This window comes from Gadus morhua, chromosome 8 (genome assembly GCF_902167405.1).
Source record: "Gadus morhua chromosome 8, gadMor3.0, whole genome shotgun sequence".
Taxonomy (NCBI): domain Eukaryota; kingdom Metazoa; phylum Chordata; class Actinopteri; order Gadiformes; family Gadidae; genus Gadus; species Gadus morhua.
Window position 1 is genome coordinate 26,954,217 of NC_044055.1, and position 14,139 is coordinate 26,968,355.

At 42.8% G+C, this 14,139-nt stretch overlaps 1 protein-coding gene across 2 annotated transcripts in view; it reads right to left on the minus strand.

Moving 5' to 3' along the window:
- The window catches only part of ptrh1 (peptidyl-tRNA hydrolase 1 homolog), a 37,240-nt gene that overhangs the window by 11,648 nt on the left and 11,453 nt on the right, over positions 1-14,139 (minus strand). For both annotated transcript variants that reach the window (XM_030364416.1, XM_030364415.1), the window contains exons 2-3: positions 5,231-5,450; positions 5,031-5,130 (exon numbers count right to left, since the gene is read on the minus strand). In XM_030364416.1, coding sequence (XP_030220276.1) covers positions 5,031-5,130; positions 5,231-5,450 — 320 coding nt within the window. The remainder of the gene's footprint in view (positions 1-5,030; positions 5,131-5,230; positions 5,451-14,139) is intronic.

Below are 14,139 nucleotides of genomic sequence, written 5' to 3' on the forward strand. Positions count from 1 at the left end.
CCTATATATCATATAGATACATTAATAGTGGAAAGCGGCAAAATCACCCCTGAATTCATAGGAGAGACTCACACAGCGCTAGAGAGTCTGGGGCCAAGGCGTACTGACGTCCACCTAATGTTTAGATTAACTGCGGATGATCACCACATACTTTAAGGAATGTATGGCTGATCATCCTTACCATAAAAGGAGATCTTATGTGCATGCTGTGGGCGGTCATACTATATGGAAAACAGCTTCGTTTGTGAGAATAAAAAGACCATGATCTTATGACACGGCAGTGTCTTTGCAAACCTCACTTGATTTGTTGTTGCTTGTTCGCAGGTAGCAATAAAGTCTCTTGTCATACTCGATCCGAACTCCTCGATTACTCATGCTCTCTTAGTTAGTTGAAGTGATAGAATTCGGTTATTTTCTACCACACTATTCTACCTGGCAAAAATTGACTTAAGGCAAAGGATGCTGCAAGAAATCTTGGCATCATCATTGACAGTGATTTGAGCTTCAATAATCATGTGAAAGCAATCATCAGCATTTCTTCACCTGAAGAACATTGCAAAATTGAGGAACCTTATGTCAGAGAGTGACTATACATACTAACTATGCAAAATACTGCTGCTAGGGTGCTAATTATAATAATAATAATAATAATAATAATACATTTAATTTAGAGGCGCCTTTCAAGACACCCAAGGTCACCTTACAGAGCATATAGTCATCATACTTTATTTAAAAAAAAACAAGACATTGTGTAAAAATAAATAAACATAAGCAATAAGAAATAAATAAAACAAAAACAAAAAAACAATCAAAACAGTGATCAGTTAATTATGTTAATTATTAGTGATTAGCTAATTATGACTAAAAGGAGTGAGCACATCACCCCTATCCTAAGGTCCTTATACTGGCTTCCTGTTATTTATAGAATTGATTTTAAAGATCTACTTCTTGTTTTTAAAGCACTAAATGGCATTGGCCCAAACTATATACACATGACATATTCATAGAGCACACCCCGGCCAGATCACTGAGGTCTCAAAAGAAAAATCGTTTGGTTCAAACTACTTCCAAAACAAAATGTGGTGAGTCAGCCTTTCGTGTTTATGCAGCTAAACTTTGGAACAAAGTGCCAGAAGAAATTAGAATGCTCCCACAACTTCTATTTTTCAATCAATACTAAAGACTAAGCTCTTCAATAATGCATACTATTAACATTTCTAATGTTTTCCTTCTTTTTTTTTTTTTATTCTTATCGATTTATATTTTAATGTCGGATTCATATCTGACCTTACTGAAGGTCTTTTTTATTTTTTGTGTCCCTTTTTACCCTTATATTTTATAGTACATGTGTGATTTCATTGAAGGTCTTTCATTATATTGCTTGAATGAACCCACCGCACCAGGTGCGCAGGAAGGTATTTTGAGTGGGGGTGCTGCGGTACTGTCTATAATATAAGATACAGTATTTACATGGGGGGAAAATATGCTTATATATACACAATATATAGGCTACGTGTTGCATATGGAAAATAAAAACTTGGGCATAAACTTGAACACTCTTGGTCTCTCGCTCACTAGCGCTCGCTCACACACAAAAAAATCGAATTGGCCTATATATCGGTTGCAAACTAACACTTTTTTTTCCACGACATCCGATCGCCGAATATGTCATTAACACAGAGTATTAAATAAGTCTACGTTAAGTATTCTGACTTGTACTTGACTATAATAAATCACCAGGTATACGCAATGTCTGAGTTAATTTGAATGCTTTATTCCTCATGCCGTGCATGGTACAATCTTCAGGTTTCCGGTTCAATTGCATTTCATAATACAAGTCCTGCTTTTGGCAGTGCTAAACATTAATTTTTTAATTTCAGTTCCAAGCAGCTTGAATCCAGAAAAATTGCTCCCAATTAATATTCCCTGACAGGGGAACATAAATTGGGGCAAATGGACTCGATTTAGGCTGCTAGGAACTGACGTGGGACGCTCGGAATCGGGTGGAAATAGGCGATTGCATGTATTTGTGACTGTGTGTGTGTGTGTGTGTGTGTGTGTGTGTATTCGGGACACCGGGAGAGAACCGCTTCTAAAACATTCCCCCAAAACCCACACACGATTTCCAACACGCAATCTAATCAGTTCTCTCCCCAAATTCCCCCCCACACACAGTTAATGAAAACACGTTCAAACGATGGTCTAACGTCCCTCCTTCTGGTAGCCATTGAGACCATCCCGTCACTGCAACTTCAGTCCGTGGGCACCGGCGTCCCGGATACACACACTCACAAAAAGAGTCACAAATACATGAAATCGCCTAATTTCCACCCGATTCCGAGCGTCCCACGGCGGTTCCAAGCAGCTTAAATCCAGACCAATTGCCCCAATTAATATTCCCTGGCAGAGAGCGCGCACAAACAGTCCACACTCACTAAACTAATACCACAAACATGACAATGCCTAGTACACAGATTCTGCACAGCGGCAGCAATAACCAAAAAATGAATAAAAATGCATGGTCTTATCTATTTGAAAACTCCAAATGTAGACTTCCGTCTAAAAAATCTAAAATTCTCTTTTGCGCCATTCTGTTCGTTCACGTTCTTCTTTATTCTTTAACAACTTCCGCAAACCCTGTGAACCCGCAAACCCCATATAGCAAGATCCCCATGCATGCCTGTTATAGCTAAAAACTAGCAAACACATTTTTCCCACGTCTATTTTCGTCCCCAAAGCCTAATTATTTGTTATATCGTTTTAATATATATATATATATATATATTTAATATATAAAAATTAAGAACTTTTTTTTTTTTTTTTTCCTGCAGCTAGGGGGTGCTGCAGCACCCTCAGCAGCCCCCTTCCCGCGCCACTGCACCGCACAGTTTGCCTGCGCGGAAAGAAACCCAATAGAGTGGGAGACACATAGGGCCCTATTTTAACGGTCTGAAACGCAAGTGGGAAGCGCAAAGCGCAAGTAGCTTTGTGGGCGGTTCTACGGCGCTATCGCTATTTTACAGGCGGATAAATGACACTTGCGTTGCGGCGCAAGTGTCAAAAGGGTTGGTCTGAAGCAGCCTAGTTACCCGTAGGTGTGGTTTGGGCATAACGTCCAACAAACCAATGAGAGTGCCAGCTCCCATCCCCTTTAAGAGCCATGAGCGCATTTGAATCGGACGAGTTGATATTTTGACAGCGCGTCTGCAGTCTCCGATGAGACAGATGCACATGAATTTCAAACTGCAAATGGCTCAGTTTATTGCCAAATAATATGGCCTAATTCACACATGGAATAAGGGTTTTTCTTCCACAACTTCAGAAATACTCAGTCCTCAAATAAATTTCGGCAAAGAAAACGTATATGATATAATATATGATATGCGGTAACTGTGGTTCTATTTAATGATATACGTAATACATTATTGTTACGTATTTTAAGAATCTAAGCTTCCCTCACTTGTCCACTAGGAAGTAGGACCAAACATATAAGCTGCGTTACCCTCACATAGCCACAAGGGGAGCATGACGTTATTGAAGGCTGCTCCCTCTTCACCTTTAATTAAGTGAAGAAGCCGAAGCCATAACGTCACCCCGGCCACGCCCACTAGGCCACGCCCACTGCATAGGCCACAACCACTTGACGTCCTGTACGGAGGACGTCGAGTGAACGCCCCAGAGATTTTCAGCGACACCCGCGAGGGGACATGGGCCTTTGCCCATGTCCCGTAGTAGCCAGAGTTATTATCTCTCACACGTGTTCTACCAATTCCTAGAATTCCCTCCGTATAGCTTCACTTACCATGCCGAAACATGCCGACGACTTTATAATAAATGAAGTGAGTTAAAGCAACCCGGGATTGGACAACTTTCTTCGAGAATACTCAACATTATAAACATTGTTTCTTATCAGTATTGTATGGTATCCTAATATGCATGTGTCCCAGCGGTAATAGACATTGCCATTGATTGTATTATGCGTTACGTGTTTAGTTTGCGTGTGTTTAAACAGAGCACACACGCGCGCCCGCATTCATTCATTCTTTTTAACACTCACTCGTGGTAAAACAATGTTTTTCACGATCAAATACTCATCAATCCTAAAAGTTATGGGCATGTAGGCCTACACGATGTCTCTGTCAAGAAAATATGTGTTTGCTGTACGGTGTTTGCAGATGCATTGATTTAAAAGTACAACTTATTACCGCTGCATCAGCTGTTCTTTCCCAAATAATTTACCAAGAATGTGCGGCTAGGTAGATGGGAGAAGCAAAGTGTATGCGCGAGGTGCACAAGCAATCCGTATGCATCGCATGCGCATGCATGCATGCGCCCTTAAAATAGCATCTGAACAACGCGCCACTGACTTTAAACCAGGTATTTCCTGGTCAGTAGCGCAATGGTATTCAGAAACGGCAAAATACCGTTTGCGCCAGAACACGCCTCCTCCTTCCGCCGAACCGCCCCTTGGGGCGCATGATCAATCCCTAATTTACCGGCGAGTGGCGGTGGTGGGAAAAGAACGCTCTGCGCCAGTTGTAAACTAGCAACGACACATGCGCCAGTGACTAAGTCACTTGCGCCGGATGCAAGATAGGGCCCATAGTCTCCAAACCACTGAACCCTGTGAAATTCTGTGAAATGTACATAGTGAAAGGATCTCCCGAAGGCTTAATGGTCTTCGTTAATCCTGTCCTGGTATTCTGACCTGTGCATATGATCATTTATCAGAAAATAACAACCCCTATCCGTAAACATAACCCTATCTCTACTAACCCTAACCTACCTCAACTAACACTAGCTCTACTAACCTACCTCAACTAACTCTAGCTCTACTAACCCTAACCTACCTCAACTAACACTAGCTCTAATAACCCTAAACATAACCAAAACATTGGTATTATAGATAGATAGATAGATAGATAGATAGATAGATAGATAGATAGATAGATAGATAGATAGATAGATATTAGTCTACTATCCAGTCTATCTATTAATCTCCCAGTCCAATATAAGATAACTCTACTCACCTGGCGCTGCCTCCATTTTTGAAGGCCGTCTTTCCCAGTGCTTTGTCTAGTTCGTCGTGGACCAGCAAGATGTCTTCTGCCCGCACGCCGTATTTCACCGCTGAACACCGCAGGAGACAACGCACAAAATTGTAAGGTTAACACAGAACATGCTGCGGACAACACACTAACATGTTGGGGTCCCTAGTGGAGTCACCAACCTGCCCTGGCCACCGACACCCCATTGATGTTCATCGGTAGTTTGGGTCGGAGGAGAATTACTGGAATGTCCTGGATTGTTGTGACGATGACCTCACCAGACACTTGCTTGTCAACATGCCAACAGTGGGCGAGTTCCAGGCGGGCAGCGAGTGCACCAAGCACTGCCATGCCCACGCTGTGCCGGGTGGCATCCATCCCCGGGTTCCCCAAACCCACCACCTGCAATCACACACATAGCAACCAGTTATACACAGGTCCTCACCGACCAACCACACAGAGAGCAACCAGTTATACACAGGCCTCCATCTACCAACCACACAGAGTCTGCTTTTGTCGGAAACTCCCGGCAGGTGAAGCAAAACATCTCGTCCTTTTCCTTGTCATGACGGACCCACGGAAAATTCTCAATCCAACTTATTAAAAAGTTCCTTTGCCTTTTAGTTTCGTAACCCGACGGGGTCTCGTTTTCAGGTGTCTTTCTTTTATTTGCGTTACATTTACCCGGCACTTGGCCAGTTTATATAGGAGGACGATATAGGAGGACGTTTATTTTGTCAATTTAGTCTGTGTATTTTCAAAGAAAAAAAATAATTTCCCCGAACGGGCAACTACACGTCACATTTTAGTTGCCCGATCACAGAGTTTACCTGCCCCGGGCAAGCGGGCAACCGTTTGAAGGACTGTCATGACTTCGACAGTCCTGACTTTGTCCCGTCAATCTTCACCTACTCAACCCAGTCCGGCAAAGAGGGCGATACATAAATGGAGCAGTAAATATGATCACCTACGTGTGATTTGTGGTTGACTGATCAACAAGCATGAGTCGACTGAGTATGATTGTTCCCAAGTCACCCAAGAACTGCTGATTGGGATCGATGTTCCTAAGGCAATTGAACCCTGGGAAATAATAAATAGCAAAGGCCTATATGCAGTCAAAACACTGTTTGGATGGGAGGTAAATGGTCCACTCTCTTCTTGCTCTGCTGTCAAACTTGGACCCAGTGTGGTGTTAGCCAATCGAATATCGGTCTCCAATCTCAAGGACCTTCTCCTTATGCAGTATAACCACTAGGGGTGGGAATCTCTTGGCACCTCCCGATTCGATTCCGAATATGAGGTCAACAATTCGATTCTGAAGCGATTATCGATGCATCTCGATGCAACAATTTTTTTTATGCCAATTCCATGCGTGATTTTCAAAAATATAATAATAATAATAATAATAATAATACATTTAATTTAGAGGCGCCTTTCAAGACACCCAAGGTCACCTTACAGAGCATATAGTCACCATACATTTTTTTAAAAAACAAAACAAGACATTGTGTAAAAATAAATAAACATAAGCAATAAGAAATAAATAAAACAAAAACAAGACAAAACAAAACAAAACAAAAAAAACAATCAAAACAGTGATCAGTTAGACGTTGTGTGCGAGTTTGAACAGGTGAGTTTTGAGTTGTAAAATATATATATACATCTGGGTTTGCTACTCAGAGTTTGCTAATCAATTCCTACTTTTGTGATGATCATTAAAGACATCAACAGATGAATTAACTTATCTAATATTTCATAAGAGAGAAAGCTTTTGTCACAAATATGACTTTCTATGAACAATGCAATAATCAATGCAGCTTGCATTCTAACACAATATGGAAGCATGCAAAAAATAGGTTTCAGTTTTATTTTCTTTCTAATCTTCCTTTTCTATGTCATTAAAGGAAAAGCTGCTCTTGAATTAGAAGGAGTTCTTGTGTCTGGCTGTGAGTTTGCGCTCATGCTATGCGTAGGCTGAATCGCTATTGTGTCAAGACAAATCAGATTGGCCAATACACACTGAAGATAAATTCAATAATTTTAAAATTACAAAAATGATCCCTCTCTGGCGAACAGAATGTTGCAGCAGGCAAAAAAAAAAGAAAGAATCGTTCTAGCGAGAATCATGATGCATCGAAGAATCTATTATTTTTCCCACCCCTTATAACCACGACCTCTGCGAAAAAGTATGTTGAAAAGGAAGAGACATCGGATGAGGATATAAAATTCATGACGATGGCATGCAATTCTTTTGTTCTCAAAAATGGACACTACCAGCTGCCTTTACCTTTTCGCAATAAAGACACAGTTATGCCAGACAACTATGCAGTGGCCCAACAACGCACTCTAAATCTCCTCAGGAAATTTAAGAGAGATGCAGGATATGCCATCGAGCATAAAAGGTTCATGACTGATGTGCTGGAAAAGGGTTATGCAGAAAAGGTCCCAATGGAACAGCTTCATCGTAAGGATGGACAGGTCTGGTACATATCTCACCATGGAGTTTACAATCAACAGAAGGGTAAACTAAGAGTTGTGTTCGATTGTGCTGCATCTTTTAAAGACACCTCTCTAAACCAGGAACTCCTCCAAGGACCCAATTTAACAAACACCCTCATAGGAGTCCTCCAGTTCCGCCAAGAACAGATTGCCTTCATGGCAGGCATTGAATCAATGTTCTACCGTGTGCAGGTCCGAGAACATCACAGGGACTTCCTCCGATTTCTATGGTGGCAAGGAGGCGACACCAACCAACCCTTGGAGAACTACAGGATGAATGTCCACCTCTTTGGTGCTGCGTCTTCTCCTAGCATTGCTAATTTCGCTTTAAGGCAAACTACAGAAGACAATTGCCACAGGTACGACAGAGAAGTAACTCAGACGATCAGCAACAACTTCTATGTTGACGACTGCCTCATGTCTACAGCGACAGTGGAAGAAGCCATCAAGGTTGTCAGTGACCTCAGAGAGGCATGTGCCCAAGGGGGATTCTCATTGACCAAATGGGTCAGTAATAGCCGTGAAGTGCTAACGAGGATTCCATCACAGAGCCAAGCAATTTAAGGAACTAGACTTAGACAAGGAGATATTGCCCATCGAAAGGGCACTTGGGATTGAATGGAACACCGAAAGTGACTCTTTCACCATCAACGTTGCCATCAAGGATAGGGCCCTTACCAGAAGAGGCATCCATTCTATGGTTAGCTCAATCTATGATCCATTAGGATTCCTTTCTCCATTCACCCTGAAAGCAAAACAAATACTCCAAGGACTCTGCAAAGTAAAGTCAGGATGGGACGAAATTATCCCAGGAGACTTTTCCAGCCAATGGCAGAGATGGATCACCGGACTGAGCAGCTCAGCAGATTTAAAGTGGATAGGTGCATGAAACCTGAGTATTTTGGCCCTATAAGGACTGCAGAGCTCCATCACTTCAGTGATGCAAGTGAAATAGGTTATGGCACTGTCAGCTATCTCAGGGCCACTAACACAGCAGGAAGGGTCTACTTTGTATTTGTTCTGGGAAAATCAAGAGTGACTCCTCTCAGACAGATCACGATACCCAGGCTGTAGCTTAATGCAGCAACACTTGCCGTGAAAGTGGATCGGATGCTGAAGAGGGAGCTACAACAGGAACTTAAGGACTCTGTTTTCTGGACGGATAGCATATCGGTATTGGGATATATCCACAACGAAACAAGAAGATACCATACCTTTGTTGCCAACAGAGTTACTGTTACGACCCCTAGGACCCGCCCACTTGAGCTGCTTTGGGGAAAAACAGGGAGGGGTATTGCATGCAGGGGGAGGGGAGACAATGCGGTCGGCTCACGGCCGTAACAGTTACATTGATCTGTGAACTATCCCAAGACAAACAATGGAGATATGTTAACTCTAAGGACAACCCAGCAGATGACGCTTCACGTGGGTCAAACATAGAGCCATTCTTGAAGTTGTTAAGATGGCTGAAGGGTCCTCAGTTTCTAGAGAAGGAGGAAACAGACTGGCATGAAATCCCAGAGAGACTAGGACAAATCCCTCTAGATGATCCCGCGGTCAAAAGGGAGGTCTCTGCAAACATTGTTAGTGTGGACACTAATCCAACCAGCATGTTGGTTGAGCATTACTCATCATGGAATAGACTGAAACAAGGGATTGTATGGATATTAAGGATACGGGCACTTCTCCTTCTACTACAGGAAAGGAAGAGAGCAGCTAGTGGAAACATGAGCCCAGAGTGGACAAAATTAAAGTCCTTGAAAGAAAAGATGAAGCATCCTAGGATAGAATCTGGGGCACAGGAGCTGTCTGTGGAAGACATCAGAGAAGCTGAAAAATCCATCAATCGTTTTGAGCAAAAATGCTACCTCTCTCAGGAGCTTGCTCACTTGGAGAAAGGTATACAAGTGAAGGCAAGTAGCTCAATTTGTAAAATAAATCCAATTCTGGATGAGGGAATGTTGAGAGTGGGAGGGCGGATAAGCAGGTTGGCAATGCCGATAGAGATGAAGAATCAGATTAACCTTCCGAAAGGTTCTCACATATCCATACTAGTCTTACGCGACATTCATCAGAGTTGGGCATTCTGGAAGAAGTCATATGCTCCCCACACTGAATCAAAGATATTGGTCGCCTAGTGCCAACTCCTCCGCCAGAAAGATCATCAAGAGTTGTGTTTTCTGCCGCCAGATGCAAGCAGCAGCTGGAGAGCAGAAAATGGCCGACCTTCCGGAAGATAGTGTATCGCCAGATCTCCCACCCTTTACGCATGTTGGGATTGACTATTTTTGACCCATAACTGTAAAGCAGGACCGGGCACATGTGAAACGCTGGGGAGTGATCTTCACTTGCCTGGTGAGCCGGGCTGTGCATTTGGAAGTAGCAGGCTAATTGGATACAGACTCGTGCATTAATGCGTTGCGCAGGTTCATATGTCGCAGAGGACCAGTCACCAGCATACGCACAGACAATGGGACCAATTTTGATGGAGCACAGAAAGAGCTGCAGAAATCTCTTAAGGAAATGGATCAACACAGGATTCAAAATGCACTAGTGAAAGATGGAGTAAAATGGACTTTAAATCCCCCATTTGGGGCCCACTTTGGTGGAGTTTGGGAAAGGCTGATTAAGCTGGTGAAGAAGATTCTGCTTTCTGTCCTAAAGGAACAGGTGTTGGATGATGAGACTCTGCAGACTGCTTTGTGTGAGGTTGAGTCTATCATGAACGACAGGCCGCTAACAACAGTGTTGTTAGCGATAGTAACCCACCACAAAGTGTTCACATAAGTAACCCACCACAAACTGTTCACATAAAGTCACAAATGTATAGTACTTACTAGGGATGGGCATGATTAATCGACGATCGACTAATTGATCGTTAAGAATTTCGTCGATTTCGTAAATTTTTCATTGATTAAATTAATGCAGTGTGCAATTAAACATTTTACCATACGGGGGCAATATTTAAATATGCGGCTCCTCCCCCGCAATAAACATCCCGCTTTGAACGGTGAACTCTTTACGCCTAGCAGCTATAAAAAGCTATAAAAACTACAAAATGACTATGTACTATGTGGAAAATGTGCCGACTTTGGCTCAGCCTGGCTCCGCCCTCTTCCGCTACGTAGCTAAGATGGCTGCCGTTGAGTACGAAAAGTGTACATTGCCACACACTTCGTGATTTGACCGTTTTCAGTACACTTATTTTCGCCCAATCTGAATCAAAACGCCCTACGTGCTCAAACTTAACTAGTAAGTACGGATAGTATGGATATTGGAACACGGCGATGTAATAATGAAGCGGACGAGGCCACGGCGAAGTCTGGTGTGGGACCATTATGATTTAAAAAATGACTCCACAAATTACGTGATTTTGTAATTCGTCAGGCAACTTATATCCAAACCATTTCCATACTATGGAGCCGTTGGTCTTTCGCTTGCAAACAAGCTCCTCGGAGCTGCATGCGCAGGCGGACTCCCTAGCTGTGTTCGAAATCGTTCCCTATCACGGATATAGTGCACTATATAGGGTGCTCGCCATTTTGTAGTGGTGTTCGAATTCTCAGTGGTTAATTTCATGCACAATATAGTGCACTTAAAATACCCAATGAATAGTGAACGATTTCGAACACGGCTCATGTTTCAAAAAGTGATGTGAGTCAGTGGAGGGGGGGTGGGGGGGCAGGCAGAGACTGTGTGTGTGAGCCGGAGGCAGAGCGGGAGAGACATAAGCAGAGTTACGAAATAGCAGGCGGCAGGCGCGGTTCGAAACTGGTGTTATTTGGAACAAATGTGCTGTAATTTCAACGCAAATTAAATTATATCGATATTGACGATATGGTCTCGTTTCATATCGCGTTTGAAAAAATATCGATATATTTTAAATATCGATATATCGCCCAGCCCTATACTATACCGTACTATCCGTACTCACGAGTACGTTCATATTTCAGATGTGAGTGCTGTTCCAAATCGAGTACTCTGTGGTGCACTAACCGGAAATTACGATCACGACTGCCGCCGCGGCTCCTCCCCCGCAATAAACATCCCGCTTTGAACGGTGAACTCTTTACGCCTAGCAGCTATAAAAAGCTATAAAAACTACAAAACGACTATTAATGCGGGCAATGTGGAAAATGCACCGACTTTGGCTCAGCCTGGCTCCGCCTCTTCCGCTACGTAGCTAAGATGGCTGCCGTTGAGTACGGAGAGTGTCCTTCGATCCACACTTCACGATTAGCCCGTTTTGAGTACGACATCCGGGTCCTTGAAGTATACTTATTTTCGCCGGATCTGTATTGGACTGTACTACGTACTCAAAATTTGGCTAGTAAATACGGATAGTACGGGTATTGGAACACGGCACTGGCCGGAGGCAGAGAAAGCCGAGGAGCCATTTTAAAAGCAGGTCGAGGAAAGACAGGAGAGGGGGACCGGTGTTTCAGTTCAAGTCGTGACCGTGTTAACTGCTGACCATCAGCCGAATGCGTCGCTTGTTGTCGTGGCTACGCCAGCTGTTGGAAATCGGGAAAAGATTCGTAGCTGTCCTTGCGAATGCCTATTTGATTTGTTTTCAATAAAATGTCCAAAACATAACCATCTCATTCGTATTTGGAGTCTAATTGGAGGAAACTTGTCACGTAAGCCGAAATAAATGGAAAAATGGTGTTTGTTTTTTAATAATAAACACGGGATTCAAACTCATACCATTTTGGGGGAAAGATATTTCAAGCTGAGATTCCATTCCATTGTGCCGTTGAGCCAGAGACTTGATTCAGCTGCAGGACTAAAAAACACCACTAGTCTTCTTCCTAAGAACAGGAGGCAGCCAGATCAACTTGTCACCCGACTGTCCATGCTATTATAGACCATGGTATTTGTCTCGCTTACCAAAAGAAGAGGCCATTACACCAATTATTCAAAACCTAATGTTGTGTTTCCCTCAACTGCCTACAACCCAGCCAAAAACACTGTTATGCGCTCTTTCGCTACCATTTCAGTCGCCTGATGTGGCGTAGTCTCTTGCTCTGGATCGTCTCTAGCAAAGCAGCGAGCTCGAGAATCAATGTGACGCAAGGCAGTATCACTCTGAGACACAACGTTTATTCAGATCAACAAAGCATACCTACAGATCGTCCAAGGGATGATAGGTCTAACGCCCCTGACTAGTTATTTCAGTAAAGTATACGCAATGGATAGAAATGGCCAGGAGACTGTTCTGGTAATACCGACCTTACCAAAACATTTCCCTAAATCTTTTAACAGATGACCTGACAGAACTCGTTTCTGTGGGGAAAGGGAAACTGGGGAAAGCAGCACCTCAGAGGTGCCTTCAACATCCTTACTGTAGGCTACTGACAGCGATATATTCTTGTTTCTCTTTCTTCTGACAAATGTACTTATTGGATAGGGCGTTTAGCAGACGCTTTGGATAAAACCGTCTGCTAAACGCCCTGTAGTGCCCACTCATAAAAGCGCTATATAAATGCAATCAGTCATTTGTTCCAAAAGCATAGTCTTTCTCTGTTTGTTGAGATTTGTACTTTTATCAATGTATTCTGACAATCTCTGCTTTTATATCTGAAAATGTGCATATGTGTCATTCCCATGTCGTTTGATTAATGAATCCTCGTGAGTGATTGTGTCATACATGTATTCTTATTTTAACCGTGCCACTTTTCTGCTCAGGCTTCTTTACAGAAATTACTAGTCAGGGGCGTTAGGCCTATAATCCCTTGGACGATTTGTAGGTAATGCTTTGTTGATCTGAATAAACGTTGTGTCTCAGAGTGATACTGCATTGCGTCACATTGATTCTCGAGCATGCTGCTTTGCTTAGAGACGATCCAGAGCAAGAGACTACGCCACATCAGGCGACCGAAATGGTAGCGAAAGAGTGGATAACAGTGTTTTTGGCTGGGTTGTAGGCAGTGGAGGGAAACACAACATTAGGTTTTGAATAACTGGTGTAATGGCCTCTTCTTTTTGTAAACGAGACAAATACCATGGTCTATAATAGCATTGACAGTCGGGTCACAAGTTGATCTGGCTGCCTCCTGCTCTTAGGAAGAAGACTAGTTGTGTTTTTTTAGTACTGCAGCTGATCAATTCTCTGGCTCAACGGCACAATGGAATGGAATCTCAACTTCAAATATTTTTCCCCCAAAATGTTATGAGTTCGAATCCCGTAATGTATGCTTTGTTGATCTGAATAAACGTTATGCCTCAAAGTGATACCGCCTTGCGTCACATTGCGTTGTATAATGCAATTAAGATTAAGCAATTGCATTGCTTAATCCGATCTAGCTGTCCCATGTAAACGCATTCATGTCCGAAGTCGCTGCTTTGCTTAAAGAGACATCCATTGAAAGGGGACAACAACACCACATCAGGCGACCGAAATGATAGAATGAGCGCATAAGTGTTTTTGGCTAGTTTCAAGCAGTGGGGGGAACATTAGGTTTTGATTAACTGGATGTAAAGGCATCTTATTTTTTGGAAACGTGACCAATGCATGGTCTTAACTACATGGATAGTAGGGTCACAAGTTGATCTGGCTGCCCTTCGTGTTTTCAAGAAGAGATGTGAATTT